Genomic DNA, 19,157 nt, shown 5'->3' with positions numbered 1-19,157 from the left:
GACGTCTTAACTTAAAGGTGGTTTGGCAGGTCAGTTAGTGTCTAGGTGGGATGAAGCCTTGTTCTACACTGTGGTAAATAGAATATTGATCTTGTGCACAGCTTGTGCTTGATAACTCTTGATTTAGTGTGACCAAATTCAAATGCAAGGAGGTAATCTCAAAAAACACTGCTTAAAAACCTGTTACTTTAAATTTCAGTAGTATGGTGAATCATGTTTAGCTGATACAGAAAATCCAGAGATTAAGTGTTGCCAAGTTTCTTTTCTTGTCCAAAATGGCAGAAATTTTATTTTAGTAATCAAAATAGAAGAAAGCACTAAGTGTGAGTCTGTGTTATGGAAGTTGTCTGGCTCAGTGCGTTGCGGTCATCAATAAATTTAGCAGCACTTGAGGCTGTAAAAACGCTTTATGAGCTAATCAGCTTTTCAATTTCTTGGTTCAAACCCGTCTCTGTAAAGAATCTGTCATGTTTTTGTTTCATGAGAAAATGGGTTTATTTCCTATGTGCTCTTTTAGCATCTTTAAATGACGGTTGATCTTGCTCCTGGGTATAGATTAATATTTGTTGTAAAGACTTGCTCTGTGTGCTGAGAAAATTGCGGAAGAATAAAGTTTCAGGGTTGCTCCTTTCCAGAATAGTAACCCAGGCCATCTTTTGAATTGAGTTTTGCAGAGAGGTGTGGTCCTGTGTTACCAGCGGTCTTCGGGTTTTGTCTCTGATTTATTGCACTCAACCTTCTGATCTGGAGAAGCAGCACCAAATAATCCTCAATTTGTTACTAGTTCTACTTTCGTTTAGGAGAGTGTGTGTGCAGTCTGGAGCTCGCCCCATGGCAAATCCACTTCTGGAGCGCTCCTAAGCTCGCGCTTCAGACAGGAAGGTCCTGCTGAGGCTCTCCTGACAGTTGAGTCCTCCACCCTCCAGTCCCCTCACACACCAGCCCTTCCCCAGGCAGCGTCGGTACCAAGGGTCTCCATGCGGTTCCTTTTTGAGGCCCGTTGAGGTTTGTCTGTCCTCTGCAGGTAAATGTACTTCAGCTCTACTCGGGTTTATTCTTCGCGTTTGCTCTGAGCTGGGAGTGCTCATTTGAACAGAGCACATCTGTTTCTGAGTTTTTTAGCTCTAAAGGGGAGTCAGTTTATCTCTGACATTACTCTTCTTGTTATCTTTGTCAAGTTGTGGAAATTTAAACTATAATAATAGTAATATTTTTAGGTTATATTCGCACCAGCTGAGTTCATGAGTGTTAAAAGCATCGGAAGCATCCCTAGAGAGAGGGGGTTTTGGTTGTTGTTTCTGTTTTCTTTTTAAGATGGGCATTTCAAACCGTGTATATTGAAGAATTGAACCACAAAAGAATGAATTCAACAGACTGCCTGCTCAAATGAATCTCTGTGCTTACATACTAAAATCCTGTTTGGTTTGGTTTGCTTTATGGCAGCCAGGGCAAAGTCGGGGGGCTTTGCTGAGTCAGGGCTGTAATGAGCTCAGTGACATCGCAATAATGACATCAGCAAAGAATTTTAGATGGAGTTAGAATTCAGCTACTGAAAAAGTAACTGTCTTCCAAGGATTTTTTTCCTGCACACCACCCCCACCCCCCCCCAGTAGCTGGCGTGGGCAGCAGGGTTTGTTTATAACCTGCAGTGTTTGTGAATTCCAACAATAAAGGGCTTTAGAAAGCAAAGAGGCGTGTGGGTAGTCACGTGTGGCAAAGTCATTAGAAACTGCAGTGTAAATTGTTTAGAAAATAAATCATGCTGATTACTTCTACAAAGAAACTCATCACTACAGGACAGCAGAGCAACCTATGTAGTAGGAATGTTTTATGTAAATATACCAGTGTCTGGATAATATACAGGTACTAACTGGAAACCTGTATCCTGCTATTCCATTTCATTAAATTTTTAATGCTGAACCTCCACAAAATTAACTGCGACCCTGAAGTCTTGGAAAAAATGTCCTCTTGGTCGTGTGTGGTTTTTCATCTTTCTTTTAAAAAGGTGTTTTCTAAACAACTTAATAGCAGAGCTATGTATAAGAACAGTAATTACAAAATAATAGGGTATTTCCAGAATTACTTAGGATGGCAAATGGCACGGAGGCACTCAAATTTGTCATTTTTAACTTAGCTATTACAGATATTGTAATGATAAAATTTATGTAGAGAGGTAGTATCAGTCATTTTTTCCAGTTTTAAATCACTGCATCTCTTGGCTGCTGTGTAGCTTTGAATATACATGTTTATATTTTTTTATGTATATGTATTTGTACATGCACACACAGAGGTGTTGGCTCAGATTGTGCCTTGCGACTCCAGTTGGCTCCATGGAAAACAAATGGAATTGTGTGTGTGCCACAGCGTCGATTCTCAGTGCAAATGTCCTTGGGGGACTGTGCGTTGCCTCCTCCCGAAGAGCGATGGGAGACGCGGGAATGGCCGCTCAGCACCGTCCTTGCCCGGCCTCCTGCCTGCTGGCAGCGCCCGTGGGTCTGGGGAGGAGAGGGTTGCCAAGCCATTACCACATGCCATCAAAGCAAGTGAGAGATTTAGCCTGTGACAGCTCAAGTGGTATTTTACACTTAAGTGAAATAACCCATTATTTTTCATGATAGTTCTCTGGAGAGCATTTGCTGCCCACACCTTGCAAGTGCTGTTAATTAAAGCTTAGTAACAGAACCATCCATGTAAGGAAGCAACCGTTTGTAGCCAGGTAGTTTGGGTTTTGCCTTGCCTTACACAGCTGTATGGAAGTAACCCTGTAAGTTAGTAATAATAAAATAATAAAGTTGGCGTTAGCTTTAAGCCTGAGAAGCAGTCCCAGCTCGTTCATGTGTATGGTGTGTAATCCCAAAGGAGTGCTCAGGTGGCTCTTCAGTCCTCTGCCCTACACTGAGTACAGCTACGTCACTCAAAATACTTACATTGGCTAGCCCGGAGGCTGCAGGGCTGGACGTGCCTGGTTCGTCTGGGTGGCTTCTGCCACAGAGCAGCTCTTCTCCTGGGAAGGAAGATCTCTGAGCTCTGACTCGAGGGATTCTTTGTTATAGAATAAAGCAGTTTCTTCTTCTTTTCCCATTTTCTTGGCTCCCTGACCAGAGGAGAAAACATCAGGTGCTGACTTGCTTCCTCTGTCACTAAGTCCCTCATACATACCTTTTCTTCATTTTTTTTTTTCCTAAACCTGTCCTCAGATCTTTCTTTATTCATCTGTAATGCGGTGTGTTCGCCAAAACTTTCCTAGCACTTGACCTAGAGAAGCTCAAGCCACAAAGATGGAGACTTATTCTTGTAGTTTACATTTATATTTACATTGTCACGGTAACAGATTTTTATCTTGGATTCCTCTTTCCTTCGTTGTTTTTTTGGCAAGAGTATCTCAGCCTGTGGCACTGTAACCTTACGTATTGCTGCCTGCCTAGCTTTTGGGGTTTTGTGTTGTTGTGTCTCATCTCCTCCAACCTACCACCAGCCTGTCAGAGATCCCTTCAGGAGCTCGCTGAAATGTTGAGGCTGTGGGCTGGCTGAAGGCAAGCGTGTAACCCAGTGTTGCACACCAACTTCCCTGTTTTCACTCGAGAAAATGTCACCTCAGGTACTCTGAGAGTTGCAGTGACAGCCTGTCCTCCTCTGGAGCTTTGTTCGTTCTCACCCACCAAGCTGATTTCCATGTTTCAGCGTATTGAGTGTTGCGCTGTCTTTACGTGTGTTATTCTTGACAGGCCTGTTGACTCTTATTTATTCTCTTGTTATCATCTGTTTCTGTACTGGTTGCTTGGCGAATGTTTTCAGCATCTCTTCTGTTTTTGAAGGCAGACGATTGGTGCATTGTGCTCCTTTCTAAGGGTGTGCAACGACCTTCCTCAGTCTGATGAATCTTCTCCATGAATTCCCAAAATGCATGGTTTTAGTTGACGATTGCTCTCGCTGCATTGCATATGGGGTGGTTTCAGTGATTTTCAAATTTCCATAACTGAGAGCTCTCGTGGATTTCTTCACCTGCTGTTTTCTTTTTTCCGAAGGGCGTTTGCATCCCATTCTCTGAACAGTTAAAAATATTTTCTTTTGATGTTTGTCACCTTTGCTGTCGTTTTTTTATCCTGTTGCACTTTCCCTTTTACTTCCAAATTTCTGAGGGACATACAGTGAGACTAGGTAACCAATTTTTGGTAGGATTTTTTGTTTTATTTTGTTTTACTAACGCACTTTTCGGCTTTTGTGACTGTTCTCTTCCAACAGTCGCATGAAGACTGTCCCGCTAATTTGACCGTTTAGTTTCTAAGGGTATTCCTTCTCTTACCAAATCAGATCCCAAGATCATCAGCCCTTCCTATAAAGCCACTCTCTTTCCAGCCCTCCCTGGAAAGCTCTCCCCTCACTCACAGGGCACCTTCCCCACGGGTTGGGACCGGGGCTGGCGCAACATCCTCCAGCACCCATGCCTCTGTCCGGGCAGGACCCGCGGGGGTGCCGCCACAGGAGGAACAGGCGTCAGCACCGGTGACGCTCATTTTTCCATCCGCTGTCAGCTCTGCCCTCCGGGGCATCCCTCATAACACAACAAAACCCTCGCTCTCTCCGCGGGAGCGACTGGCTTTCTCTGCCCAGCCCCAGCCTCTGAGGTGAGTCAGACTCTCCTGGTTCTTGCTTTGCTGTTGGGCAGCGTAACTCTCGGTGCTTGGCCCAGACCGTGGTGGGGCTCTGACACCCCTGGGTGCGAGCAGGGTGTGCCTTCCCTGGGCCGCAGCCGCTGCGGAAGCTCTGTGTCAGGCGGTTATTATGCCGGTTGCTAGGCAGCATTTTTAATATTTACCTCCATGCCTGACACCCGTCCGTGTGTTGCTTCACCCCTTCTGCAGTTCCACTGTTGGGCTGCAGCAAATACAGCCAGTTAACAGCTGGGCATGGCTGGCCGCAGCGCACAGCCTTCGGAAGAGGAAAAAACAGAATAACCCACCATAAAAAGTAGTCCCAGGGAGTCAGGCTGGTGTTGGCAAGCCAACGAGGGGTTGGACCGCCGCCACTTCTTGTGCTGTCAGTCTGCGAGGCTCAGCATGGTTGCAGACCCCGCACACCAAAGGGTTTGGAAGGACAAGGACCCCCTTCTTCCTTGTAGTGACTCTTTTGGGGGACAAGAGTGGAAAATCGGAGGTCTGGAATATTGCAGGATTCAGGCAAAAAGTGCTGTAAATGCAGCGAGGCACGTGGTGCCCCAAGAAGGTGGCGGTGGTACGGCACTGCCTGTGCACACAGAGGTGGTCTGCAGGGGGGTGTCCTGTGCTCTCCGGATCCCCAGGACAGGGTTTTGTTTCCCCAGATCAACCCTCATGTCTATGGGGAGGACGGCTCGGCATTCCCCGTAGCCACTGATCAGCAGCCGTGCATTAAACTGTTTTCTGTCCCCAAAACTACTGTTCTTCCTCCGTCTCTTACTTTCTGGTAGTTACTGCCATCAGCTGGACAGGGTAGAAAGAAGCAGCAGCTGGTTTCTTTGGGGGGTTTTCACTAATCTCTGCAGGTTGTAGTAGTGCTGCTGTGCTGCGAGTTGGGAAAGAATTTTTTAGTGTATTGTAAGAAAAAGGCTTGCTAGGAGTTTTCTGAGGGGAAGAAGAGAGAAGGGCTCAGATAAATGTGGTTTTGTTAAATGGACAGGGACTAGGGTGACTGAAGGTGTAGAGCAGATTACCTGTTAGTCATGTAGAAGGTACTCAGGTGACTTTCATGGAGAAGAAGGAAAAGGAAAGGAAAAACTATGAAAGAGCAAGTTAAGAATACGGCTTGCAGATTACCCAGTGGTGGTAGTGGAAATACCTAAAAAGGTTGTTTACAAACTTCTGTTCCCTGTCCTGATGTAGGAGGATCTGTACATTCCTGAGTACGTCTCCACCTGTACAAAAGTTCCCATCCATTATGTACTCAATCTGTACGTATGGAAGCAGGTGTAACTGGCTTACATTTCTGCAGTGTGACAACTGCAAATTCTCTCTTGTATATATTTAGAGTAGTCAAACCTCTTACTAAGGTGTGCAGACACGCTGGCAGGGAGAGCAGGCTGTCATTGTCACAGCATACCTTTTAAATTCTGTGCATTTTTTGTTTTATCATTGAGAAAGGCTTGTACTAAAAATGTTATGGAAATGAGAAAATTTTCCCTGTGGAAGAACTTACCCAAGGTATGGAATAGTCATATGGCTTCTGAGTTCATTCAGACAGCGTGTGTTTTCCTACAGCAATTGGCATGGTGAACATGAAGAGAAAGTCTAGAGAAATCGATACCTTGTGCTGTTCATTTAGATGTAAACTATGAATGTGTTGCTGTGATCGAGCTGGCAAATACAGCTTTGAGCAGAGGAACGTGAGGCAGGAATAGAGAGGTAGTATTACAACTGTATAAAGTATTGATGAGGCAATTAGAATATTAATTTCTGGGCTTTGAAGTTCGATACAGTCACAGCAGAATGGAAACACGCTGTTCTCCAGTTAACATCACTGCAGGTAGGAACGCAGGCCGTGTCGTTTGCAGCTTTTCCAAAGGGTCGCGTGGTATGTAGAAACACTTGTGTCTGCGTTACACCCAGGTTAATTGCTCCTTTTTATCTGAACATACTGGAGTTTGCTGATTTTGTATTAAATATTTTGTATGATAAACTAGGAAATCCAAAAGTACAATTTTTGTTAAAAAGGAAAAAAGAAATGCGGGCAAATCCTGCCCAGTAAGTCCATACGCTTCAGTATGGGAGCAGGTTTTGAGTTTGCTTTGATACTTGATGTGAAATTTGCTTTCACATCAGAGAAAAAACTGATGTGAGAAGGTGTAAGGGCATCACACTTGAAATCCTACATTTGTGTACTGTAGAAATGCAGGCAAGACAGAGGATCTAAAACGGTAACTCTCATTTTCAGTAATAATTTATTCTTAATTTTTAGCTGGGTAGCTAATGAATTCAGGTTGCTTATGCTTGCTTAATAGAAGTATGTATAACAAAGGTGAAATTAATTAATTTGCCTTTTTTTTTTTTCCTCTCGAAAGCAGTCGCCCTCTGCGGATGCATCAAAGACACAAATTATGAAGCCATCTGAAACAAAGGTATGAATTCCTGAGGAACTCATGCTTGCAGTTCAGCACAAACACATGCAGCAGTGGAATTTCTTTTTTAAGACTTTGCTACTGAGTAACTTTATTTTGCGTATTTCTTGTCTGCAGCTTAGTTTCTTCTTCAAAAAAGACCTGAAAAATGATATGTAAAGCACTCAGAGGATTTTATGACAGCAATAAAAAATTTTAATCAAAATTTTTAATTTTAGCTCAGTCATACTTTGCCACACGTATATAGCTCCCCCAGTGTAGTTACAGGGTTAGTTACCTGATGATAATTTTTCACATATTTAAAGAATTCAGGACAAGTTTCAGCTTTTAGTGTGTGTACAATCGCATCTTCTCGTTAATCGCATCTTTGTCTGGCAGCTTCCTCGCCTTTGTCCTTTACGCTTGTTCTGTCTTGCCTTATGACTAGAACTTCGCTGTGGAAGCTGTGTCATCAATCACGTACTTTACTTGTTAGAAGAGAGTCATAATCCTCCCTTATGCCTTCGTTGCCTAACAGAATTTACGTATATTTTTTAAACAAGTGATTAATGGTTCTCTCCCTCTTCCATCTTCCATAATGGCAACAGTGAAACCAACAAGAATACCGAATACCAAACCAGACCAGCAGGGAGTTGGGTGGTGGTAGAAGTTGGGCCTGCCTGCACCTTGGGTAAACCTGAATAAAGAACGTGGCGGGCGGTGCTGGGGTTAGACGAGGCCTCTGGAGGTCGCCTGGTCGGGCAGAGCCAGCTCAGCAGGGACAGCCGTGCCAGGCAGACCCTGCCCTGCCACCTGCAGGGCTCTGGGCAGACAGTTCTGATGTTTGGTCACCTTCGTCGTGATGATTTTTTCCCCCCCCCCTTTTGTCAAACCAGAAGTCCCTCTGCTGCAACTTGTATCTGCTGCCTCTTGTCGCTTTAGCGCGCGTCTCTGAAGACAGCCTCGCTCCATCTTCTCTGTGTCTGAAGTTAGCCATTACATTCCCCTCAGCCTTTCAAAACCCTTTACTTCCGTGCGCACACGTAAGACTTAGACTGGTAGCAGAGAGCTGGACGACAGTTAAACCTTTTCCATTTGTGCCCGATCATAAATGAAGGTATCTGCAAGTCCCCAGTCTCACCTTCCTGTTTTGTTTGTGAGCAAACTCATTGGTATCTGTGTTCCTCACTGATGCTGTTCTCCATGTGGTTTAACCCAGACAGCTGTCTGAAAATATTTTCAGTTTTTCCCTACTTGAAATAAGTCTCAGAAGAATGTGGTAAATTTCTAATCAGACCTTTAAAACTGGTGTTTTCAAGATGAGACAAAAATAGAGTAGCAGAGACTGGTAAACACAGATCCCTTTGAAACAATGTCCTGCATTTGCATGCGTAAGGCAATTAATGTTTTCTTTTAATGTCTGCTGCATTATTGATGTCTTCCTCCTACTGGATTAAGCAGGTCGTCTGCATTTTGACAGTAGACTTCTTTGAAAAGAAATAAGGTTGCTGAGTCACTTTCACTTCTCGTCCTAAATTTCTTGCAGATTAACAGCCCTGTCCTGGCTGCCTGCTGTAACCACGTCTCACTTGTCTTTCTCAGAGTCCCTCTAGTGTGCAGCTACTCTTCAGTGTGCTCTGGACCCCTCCTTACCTTCCGGGTCTGCGTATGTGAATCCTTTGTCTCAAATTCACTCTGCCGGCGCCCTGTGGCTTTGGCTGGAGGCCTGGAGGAGCAGGACACAGCCACTGCCACCAAGAAGACCACATCCCATGCAGGTTTCTCCCTTCTGCACACACTTGTGCCACCGCACTCCAAACGGGGGAGCTAGTGAGAAGATACTGGGTTTCTCTTCCAGGCTGTTTCTCAGTTTCCTGAGCCAGTTTGAAATGTGGCCTCTCAGATACCAGCACGGGGCAGGTGGAAGCAGGCAGTGGAAGGGGAGGTGGAACATATTTTTCTCTGTAGAAGTTCAGTGTGTGCTGTAAACTGTGTCTTCAGGCTGCGAGTGCTCACAGCTGACTCAGTTTCAAGGGGGACTCCAGAGTGGCCTTTGAATGTACAGTCTCGTGCTAAAACTCTTGGTTTGATTTGCCCGGAAATATTTTTTTTTTTTTTAAATTGGATTCGAACGTTGTTATTGCTAAAAATGTGCGTGTCTAAATAGTTGTGTCTCTGTGCATGGGAGCACATACATGTTCAGGATTGTGTATTTTAACGTGGCCTTGGCATCTTCACATGTGCCAAAGTCTTGAAGCAAAGCGTTGCCCTTGTGAGTCTGGATATTCTTCAGCGTTGTCATAGGTGAAGTCATAGTATGAGCGATTGTGCACTTTTTAAAAGATATACAAGAATACAGCATACTGTACGCGAAAAATACGTTAAGTAGTTAGTAAATAAATATTTACAATATTAAAAAAAAAAGGCATGCAGTTGCCAGTAACTGCTTTGGCAGGCTGGGAATTGGAAGTTACATTCTGTACAGCTGTTGTCAGCTGTTGACAGAAACAAGAGTAAATATATGTTATTGTCTTACAGAAAAGATGTGTTTACTTTTCTTCTGAAAAGCATGTAAGGAAAACTTCAATTTGTGCTCTAAGAGCGGGGTCCTTGAAGTCCTGAGCAGGCAGCAGTCCTGCCGCAGGAAGAGTCAAACTGGATGTTTCCTGAACCTCATGCTTGCACTTCTGTTACGTTTCTGTGCAGCCTTGCTGCCAAAAGACATCTCGTGTCTGACTGACTCTTTGCTTTAGATGTTACATAAACACGTTGAAACTTTTTTAGCTTAAAAGTGTGAAAATTTAGGATTACCTCTTCAGTATAGGATTGTTTAGTGTACAGGTACACAAATGGATGCGTGTGTCTCTGAGTTAACCGTAGGGTATCACGTAAGGAGGATGTACAAGTGGGAGCATATAAAGTATGACTGCAGCTGAGAACTACAGTGTTTTAATCAGGTTAAACATAAGAGAAAATCCAAAGTGAGGAATCTGAGAGGTTACGTGATTCTGTTTTGGTTTAAAATTTTTTTCCCCACTTTGGGAAATTTTTGTCCTCCCTCTCTATCAAGATTTTACCTGTTGAGACTTCTTTACTGTGGTCTACAGCTTCGAGGCCTCTGCCAGCTTTATGCCCAGGCATCTGCGTTTTTGTGCACGTTCAGGATTTCCCAACCCAGTGTCTGTGGTTCAGTGTGTGGGTGTGAGTACTTGCATAACAAATGGTAAACAACTTGAGCAAATTTCCCTACGTGGTCAACTAGCAAATAGAAGCCGGGTAGATCTAAATGGTAATTAGTGTTTGACAGCTCAAATGAAAACATTACAAAGCAATGAAAAACTTTAAATTGCTGCCTAATAGATTTTTTTTTTTTGGTTGTTCACTGACTTTTAATGAGCTGCTGGGGAAAAAGCCCTATTATTTGTCTCTTAGTAACTTTCAGTATTCTTGGTGTACTAGTAGGGTAGAGGGGATAAGGAGGGCTCTGTCTGTGGCACCACCTTCTCTTTGGCACCTCCAGATGACTTTCCAGTAGCTACATTGGCTCTGTGCTGATCGTAGCACAGCTGAAGTAGCAAGAAAAATATGGTGAGGAGGCTGGCATTTTCATTTTTCTTCTTAACCAGATGCCGCCATTCTTTAGTTTTCCAGTGTTTGCTCTTACGTGTTTCTACTAGTAGTAATTGATTGCTTACTGCACCTTGACTTGATGTGAATCACAGGAATTAATTTTGTGGCACAGCTGCAAAAAAATTTCAGGTGTAAATCAAACTGTCCATTATATTTGTTTAATACCTTTTTTCCCTCCCCTTTCAATCCTTCCTGTGAGGAGTGTATGTGTGTGTTTGCACACGTGTGAGCTCTCTCAGGTTGCTGGAGCAGAGGTCTGTGCCAGGATTTGTCAGCGGCAAGATCAAAGTGCTGGGTGGTAGTTACACAGCATCTGTGCTCACAAGTGTGAACCTGTCTCTTATTCTTTATATAAGTCGACCCCTTAGAAGTAACCGAGCGTATTAATCTCTGTCTGAATGTATGTTGCTTATATTTCAGTCCACACCAACAACCGAAACAGAATCTGGGAAAAACACGCAGTCGACCCAGGTAAATACTTCTCTTTCACCTTCAGCGAGCTGTACTTTGGTCTTGGACTGACATTGAAAAAAGAGGCTGAACTCTTTGCTACTAGTGTGCCACACGAAACCGCCGTGTGATGCGTAACACACCTGGTGTGGAAGAGCAAGGGGCTGAGCAGTGTGGTCGTGCAGCGTGTGGGACAGTCAGGGTGCTTGATTGCTTCACAGCAGCTTAGGAAGGGTTCTGTTAACCATCAATAAATATCTCCTGGTTTCGGATGGGATAGAGCTCATTTTCCTTTTTAGTAGCCAGAATAGTGCTGTGTTCATCATGGGACTTGGGATGAGAATGCTGATAACACACTGATGGTTTCAGTTGTTGCTCAGAAATCCAGGACTTTCCAACTCCCCATGTCCTGCCTGTGCGCGGGTGCACACGAAGCTGGGGGGGAGCATGGCCAGAGCAGTGGGACTGGATTGGCTGAGGGAATATTGCCACTGAATGGTGGTAAGGGTGAATGATCCCAATTTTTTATTTTATGACAGCCAACAGACTCTCAAAATAAACAGCTGTCTGAGGAGAGGCAAAAGGAACCTGGTGGTGTAACTTGTATAATTTTTCTCTCTCTCCCTGTTTGTTTTTTTCTTTCTTTCTTTTGTTTAGAAAGAAAATATTAAAAAGCCAAACCAAACAAAGTCAGCCCTTAAATATTTCCCTATCTAATGATACTGTTTATCTCTACACAGGCAAAAAACCAAACCTCACCTTCTGTGGCAACAACTTCTAAACCAAATAATACAGGACAAGGAACTACAACTCAGGCTGACCAGCCTCCAAAAACGACCTCCGTAGAGACAGCAAAGGTATAGTAGAAGTAGCAATCCAATTTTTATTATTTATGTTATTGTAGGGGTTAGAAATTCACGTCAAGATGGATTCTCATGCTGAATATTGTAAAGTGAGACTGGGCCCCCCGAAATCATAATGTAGGAAAGCTCAGAAGCTGTCTTGTGTTTGAAGGTGTGTATGACAGACCTCCTTGTGCTGCTCTAAAATGTGGGACTTAGAAACTTCACGCCTTACCCGCTAATTAACTTAACAACGTCCTGAAGATACCACTTCCAGCCCACCCATGACAGCATTGGTGGATAAGCATCAGCTGCAGGTCGAGCTGCCCAGCCGGATGGTACCGCTGGTTGGTGCTGGTTGTTGGGTGATCCTGATGTGCATCCACCTTTTGTGGTCCTCTTCGTACGTCTGTTTTCATTGTCCAGCACAGTCTGGCTGTTAGCCAAGCAAGTGACATTAAGATGATCACAATTAGGCAGTTGCTGAGTCCAAAAAAATATGCATGACCTCAGAGTTGGGTGTTTTAGGCTGGGCTCAGTGTTGTGCAAGCTGCAGCTGCTCATTCAGCCACTAGGTAGAACCAGCTTATCATTTTGATTCAAAAAGTAGATGAAGAGGGACAGTATAGGCACGCCTGAGTGGAACATCTGTTGTACTTGGTTTTACCCGTAGAATTTTTAACGTAGAGCCATATAATAAAGCCATCTCTTATTTTTTCTCTTACTTCTCCAGCCCAAGTCTGAGAAGATGTCCGTAACAGCTGGTGCAGGCGCAGCTGCTGCAACTGTCACTGCTGCAGCGGAGAAGTCGAGCACTGAGGTTGGTAAACACGTTCCCAGACAAATGCTTCCCTTGTAGAGATGTCTCGGAGAGTGTTTGTCTCTGAAACACTTCAGGTTCAGAAAAAATAGACCGGTAACAGCTGAAGTATTGCTGTGCAGTAGTTAACATGTGGTGGTGACGGACTATCTGAAAGAATAAGTAACAAACTAGTGGCGTCTCATTTGTGTTTTGTCAAGCAGGATTTATTTAGAATCACTTTTACCACAACTAGCATAAAATTAATTACTCTTTATCTTCAGTAATGTTTGCGTATGTATGCGTGTGTATCAGCTGGTACATAAATCCAAATTATCTCGTTCCTGACGCTGGGGAACGAGTTTAAGAACAGTTCTCACTGAAAAATTTGTCAAGTGCAGGACCTACTGAAAGAAAGCTTTTGATTTGGTTTCCAGGAGTTTTCTACAGATTCACCAGATGATTCAGAATTTTTTTTCTTCGTACAGCGTGATAACTTCCATAATGCTTTGCTTCTATTTTAGCCTGCTATGGATGAGTCGGCACTGGATAGCCTGATAGATACTCTAGGTGGACCTGAAGAAGATGTGCCTACTAGTCCTGTTTACACTGGTCCGGAAGTTACGGTACTTACATTTTAAATTTTTAATATTTAGAAGATTCATCTCTAAAATAGGTCTGTAGTTGCTCACTGCTACATTGATCCAGTATTTGTCTCTTTGACCTGCTAAGAGGTGGAATAGAATTTGCAGAGTTGCATTTTCACGTTGTTTTTGGTAACCCAGAAATGAAGCAGTTCTGTATGTAATGCAGTAGAAAACAGTAAAGTGTCAACAGAGGAAGTTTGTTGCTTTTTGAACTGACTTCCAAGCATGGTCTCCAGTGGATTCACAAAAGGCAGTGATGGAGGTATTAGAGAGCCTAAACAACCCAGGAGATTTCATTTCTACTTGAGAAAGAGTAAAACGTTGAGAATTTGGGGAAGAATGCATACTTTTCTGACTTAGAATGGAGAGTAACATAAGGAGGATTAAGATAACAAGCTCAACGGCTCAGCACAGTACTCAGCCATGATAAAAATGTTGTGATTTATAAATACTTGAAATCCAGTCTGGGTGCAGCAATATTCTATGGTCCGAGACACTCAAGTGGCTTCTGTTAATGCAGAGGGAGTCTGGCCGTGGGGGTGCGGGGTTCGGCGGGGGGAATGTGCCCTGCTGAAGCTGGTCGAGATGCGTGTGCGTGGCGCTGGGTTCTGAGAGACACACGGTCCAGGACTGGCCCTCTGACCCACCCAACCCGCGCGTTCTCTTTCCAGAAGTATCACTACCTTAGAAATTCATTTCAGTAAGTGACTGCAAAAACATGAATGTGTGCATTCTTTTCATAGGAAGATATATCTTCAAGATACTTGGAAGAAATGGGTAAACGGGAAGGTAGTCTCCCTCCAGAGTATGTTAAATTGTTGAAGGTTAGTGAGCTAAGAATAATTCTTCATGCGTGTTTTCTTTCATATTGTATGTTTTTGCTTCCCATTTACCACAAAGTTTATTCTTGTTTTAGGGCAAAGGGGATCGCAAAGATGGAGTCCCACCAAAAGTAGATGAACGCGATGAAGTAAGACCTTTTTCTTTATATTAGGTGAAAATAACTCAATTATCTTTGGATTCCTAGAAAAAATTAAATGTTGCCTGTCTTCCAAAAATCCCAGGAAGTGGGAGAGGGCTGTGGGGTGCCAGATGACATCGATACTGATAAAACTACATAGAACTTGACTCAGATGTTTTTAATAAAGAAGTAGGAATTTTCAGGACACTGACTGAAGCTGGGACAAGTCAAATAAATACTCGTAGAGGTATTTGGCATAGTAATAACAAAGGGAAGAAATAGCAGCTATGCAGGCAGGAGTCTCTTCGTAATGTCTTTAGTGAAGATTACTTGAATTCCTATACTTAGGAAGAGAATTCTGTAAGACAGCTTAATTTTACTGTTTATAAGCTTTAACATATAGCAATAAAAGGTTACTGAACAAGGGATCAGCCAGTGCAGGGAAATAACTTTGTTTCTTCTGTGACAGTGACATGAGGTCACTGTGTGAGTAAGCGTGGAGCATGCTCAGCTTCTAAACCGAGTTTGACAGCACTGATATTTGCACTTTAATAATCATAACCTGGTTTGTGATTTCTTGCTCAGAAGCCGATGACAGATGATGAGCTTGCAGAGGCCCTGTCGTCTGAGTTCACCTGTAGCATTGCTTCTGCTGAAGAGAAGAAGACAAGTCTGACAGAGGTATTGATATTTTTCCTGCCATTGCATGCCTTTATTGCAGTGAAACATTGCCATTATTATCCTAATATTTTACTTGGAAAGGACCTTTCCCCTTCTTTTTATTTTTGCAAACTTGCCTGTAATTTCATCTCTCTCCCAGAATCCAAGTAAGGAAGGAGAAATCGTGCAAGCACAAGCGGCAAGTTCAGTCAAGACCTCAGTTCCTCCTAAGGAGAAGAAAACAAAATCAAAAGAGGTATGCATCGTCATTCTTTCGACTAGTAAACTTCTAATTAAAATTTACAAGCACATGTCGTGTTTTATGTGTGCCTGGTCTTGTAAAGATGCTCATCATCCTCATTTGCAGTTGTAAAACCTGTTTTTATGGTAGAAAATGTAGGTGTAATAGGAACTGCCATTGCTCGGACTACTGTACCTTAAAGATCTGGCCTTAGTGGTTGAGATGATTTTGCTTCTGCATTCTGCGGTTCTTCTGGCTAGAGGCAATAGAATAGAAAAATGTGTTTTCTTAGCTATGTGAGGTGTGTTTAAAACTTGGCTATGATGTAATTTTCTCACGTTTTACAAACCTTTCTTTTTCCCTCTGCAGAGAGCAAGTGTGACCTTACACTTTCTGGGTTTGCCATGTGAAAGTAAATGACAATTGTGTTATGTGATACTGTGCTTTTTTTCACTTTCTTTTTTTATTCTTTTCCCCATCTCCTTAAGAGGAGATATGTCTAGATTAGACTGTGCAAATCTTAGTACATAATTTGCCATATCCTGCAATGTGGTATTAAGGAAATTGGGTAAAGCCAGACAGAAATGGCCAGTCTGGTGCTGGCAGTTTGCTTCACACACAGCATAAAATGTATGTAAGGTAAAGCCTGTGTCAGTTTGAAGAAGTTATGATTTGCATATCTTCTTAAATACAGGAAATTAAAGAGGATGCCGTGGAAGCTCTTCTTGATACTCTTGGTGGACCTGAACCTGAACCTGAAGAAGATCCTACCCCTGTTGTGGAGGTGTCAGAGGTATAATCTCACTCCTTTTTTCCGCAGCTTTCGGACTCTGCTGTGGAATCCCGAGTCCTCTTTGTTAGACACTGTACCAGTGTGTTCATATCAAAGGCCTGAGGAATGTCTGAGTCTTATGTGATTAAGAAAATTAGAAAATTAGAAAATGAAGAAATCCCAAGTGGGTACAGGTGGAGGAGGATGTAGTGAGATGGTCTGGAAAACGATAAGCATTTCATTTGGCTGTCCAAGCACACACACATACACCTCGCCCTGTGTTAGCTGTAGTTGCTCTGTTCTTTCTCCCAGGCACTGGATACAGTTCATAGCAAGCTTCCGTTCTGCACGTATTTGCTGTTTGATTTTGAGTTAACATTTTGAGGTTTTAGTGCCTGTACTCCCTTTCCCATCAGACCCCATTATCTTTCTTATTTGGGTCTTGCCTTTCACTGTGTCTTCCAAGACTTGTTTTTCTTCAACAGGTAGATTTGAACAGTAGCCCTCTGTTTCCATGTTAAATTTTGACTTTTTAGTTTAGTTTTGCAAACTCACCCTATAACCCTACTAATACCAGTTATTTTCCCCTTACAGCTCAGAGCAAACAAATGTCAGGGAAATAGCAGAAAATCTTTTGTTGCCGAGAGAAGATGTTGGAGCTCAATGTTGACAAAAAAGAGGGTGTTGTATTGCAGCTTCAGTCACTCTGGGCCTTCAGATAACTTAGTGGGTGCATTGCTTCATGAAGGAGGTCGAGAACGTTACAAGCCGTGTTTCAGTAGCAGTGATGGAAAAAGATACAGAATTAACAGCTGATAGAATCAGAGTGATGAAATCCAAGGAAGCCTGAGGATTTTGTACACCCCAGAAATTCTAAAAGTACCTGCCACAAAGTTGTGGCTCTGAACAGTGTCTGAAGTTTTCTAGAATTTAAAATAAGATAGCCATATTCACATACAGCATTGATTCTTAAACCATGGTGATTTTACCACAGACATTCGATAGGAATAAATTGAGGAGTTTTAATATCTTGATACATGAATAATTTTGTCTGATGATAGTAGTTCTTCAAACAGTAGGCTGAAGAATCTTGATAGTGAAGCTGAGCGTACTTTGCGTTTTTATTTTAATTTCTCTAAGGTGCTTTTTTTCTTCTTTCTTAAGGTGAAAGCTAAAGAGAAAAAAGAAAAAAAGGCTGGAGAACGTGATGATACAATACCTCCAGAATACAGGTTAACACCAGAGTTGGTAAGTTTTTCATATCCCCATTGCTGTGTAAAGAGGGCACTGCGTCTGTCACTTTCTCCTCACAGAGAGGGGAAAAACATGAGGAAAACAAGCAAAATTAGTACTGAATCAACAGCTTTCTCCTGCTGGTGATTTCTGTATCTCTAGCTTCCTTCCCTTCCTTTGTGGGCACAACCGAGTGTTTCAGGCATTCTGAGCAAAGATCTGACCTTCCCAGGTCACACACCTCTCCTCCGGCGGTGGTGTTACTCCTTTCTAATACTAAACCTCAGTGTTGTAAAATCCATCCCTGTACAGAAGTGCTCTTGGGAATCGCTTTGCAGCGTAACCTTGAAACACTATTGAAAAATGGTGTGAAAATGACACTCCTTTTTTCAGATTGTCACTTCAGGTGATGGAGATGCCTTCAAGGTTAAGCAAAACAACAATAGAACCGAGATGTGTTTTCCATAAAGTTCAGAATTGAAAGTTTCTGTGACGCTTGTTAGTATAACCGACGTTAGCAAGGGTGCTGTATAAACTGGCCTAGCTGGAGCTGTATATTAACGTTCTGTTTTGAAAGCAACAATTCTGCCCCTCTTTTTAGACATTTCAAGACTGCCTGACTACAAACCTGGGATTTAACCCCCTGTTTGTTCAAGTCTAAAAGTTTGTCTTTTGCACTCAAAGCTCATTTTCCTACTGGGTGAATTCCTGCTCGTTCACTATGGAAATCATTCCTGCTGCATATTGAGACTGATAGGAATGAAAATTCTTGGCCTCTTGGCCCTGTGCTGACATCACATTTGATTTTTGTATCCACTTACCTGGCCATGTACAGTTTTTCCCTGTTTAGGGAAATCCCTGTTACGGTGTCACTGATTTCACTTTGTGTGTATCGTTTATTTTATATTTTGTTGGTGATTTTGGAGTATGGCGCTTCTTGTAACAAAGGAAAGATGTCAATAACGTTTACTTTACTTTTAGGATAAAGATGGAAAACCAATATTGCCAAAGCCTGAAGAAAAACCTAAGGTTAGAAAACTGACAGTATTGTAGGAGTGTGAACTGATACCCTGTTTTCTCCCTCTCTGTCACCACTTCTCTCTGTGCCATTAAGTAAGTCTCCTGCTCTGCCTGTGTGCTTTGCTTCCTTGTGCAAAACCTGCTGATCTGAATTGTCAGGTGAAAGTTGGCTGTATTGAAATTCACTGGCGGGGAATGAGGAGCTCATAGTGAGGAAAAGGTTTGGAGACTACTGAGATAGGGGAGAGCTACAGAAGTGATTGGTGACACAAGCAAAAGCTGTATGGGGTGTTCTGCAGAAGTCTGTTGGAGCTGTTGAAGGACAGGGAGAGGCAGGAAAATCCGTTGTTTTCTCGACCGTTTCCTCTCATTAGTCATCAAACATAAAGGAACACGACTGGAAAGAAGGAAAAAGCTGCTGTTGACGTTTTCCTAATCACAAAGAACAACTTGGACTTTGCAAAAAGTATCTGTCGTGGCCTAGAAAGTGCAAGATAGAATGAAGAGAGCAGCTGTGCTCTGAGGGGACCAGGCACTGGTGTTAGGAGACAGGCCTTCCTCTTCCACAGGGAGCATGAAAGAGATGTCACACACAAAAAAAAAAAAAAATAACCCACACCTCTGGAAGAGAAACGTGCCATGAGTTAAGGGAGGTTGGTTCATAGTTTGACTAAGGTCCAGTACAAACTCCAAGCAGAAGATGAGCTCAGAATCATGAAGGCTTATGCCAAAAGAATTAAGCAGTTGGTAGAAGAGTCAGTATTCCTGTGCTCTTCCACCTCTGTCAGTCAGAGACACAACTGTCATTGAATCTTTGGTCTGTAAGTGAATCG

General features: G+C 42.9%; 1 protein-coding gene across 10 annotated transcripts in view; it reads left to right on the top strand.

Moving 5' to 3' along the window:
• CAST (calpastatin) overlaps nt 1-19,157 on the top strand; it is a 58,763-nt gene that overhangs the window by 24,747 nt on the left and 14,859 nt on the right. For 6 of the 10 annotated variants that reach the window (XM_074813592.1, XM_074813590.1, XM_074813587.1 and 3 more), the window contains exons 4-15: nt 7,034-7,090; nt 11,120-11,170; nt 11,890-12,006; nt 12,725-12,811; nt 13,315-13,416; nt 14,181-14,261; nt 14,354-14,407; nt 14,984-15,079; nt 15,219-15,314; nt 15,994-16,092; nt 17,236-17,319; nt 18,286-18,333. In XM_074813592.1, coding sequence (XP_074669693.1) covers nt 7,034-7,090; nt 11,120-11,170; nt 11,890-12,006; nt 12,725-12,811; nt 13,315-13,416; nt 14,181-14,261; nt 14,354-14,407; nt 14,984-15,079; nt 15,219-15,314; nt 15,994-16,092; nt 17,236-17,319; nt 18,286-18,333 — 972 coding nt within the window. The remainder of the gene's footprint in view (nt 1-7,033; nt 7,091-11,119; nt 11,171-11,889; nt 12,007-12,724; nt 12,812-13,314; nt 13,417-14,180; nt 14,262-14,353; nt 14,408-14,983; nt 15,080-15,218; nt 15,315-15,993; nt 16,093-17,235; nt 17,320-18,285; nt 18,334-19,157) is intronic. The other 4 variants (XM_074813586.1, XM_074813591.1, XM_074813593.1 and 1 more) reach the window with 4 other exon arrangements.

Source organism: Strix aluco, chromosome Z (genome assembly GCF_031877795.1).
Source record: "Strix aluco isolate bStrAlu1 chromosome Z, bStrAlu1.hap1, whole genome shotgun sequence".
NCBI lineage: Eukaryota > Metazoa > Chordata > Aves > Strigiformes > Strigidae > Strix > Strix aluco.
The sequence above is the reverse complement of the archived record's forward strand: the minus strand, read 5'-3'. Positions and strand labels throughout refer to the sequence as shown.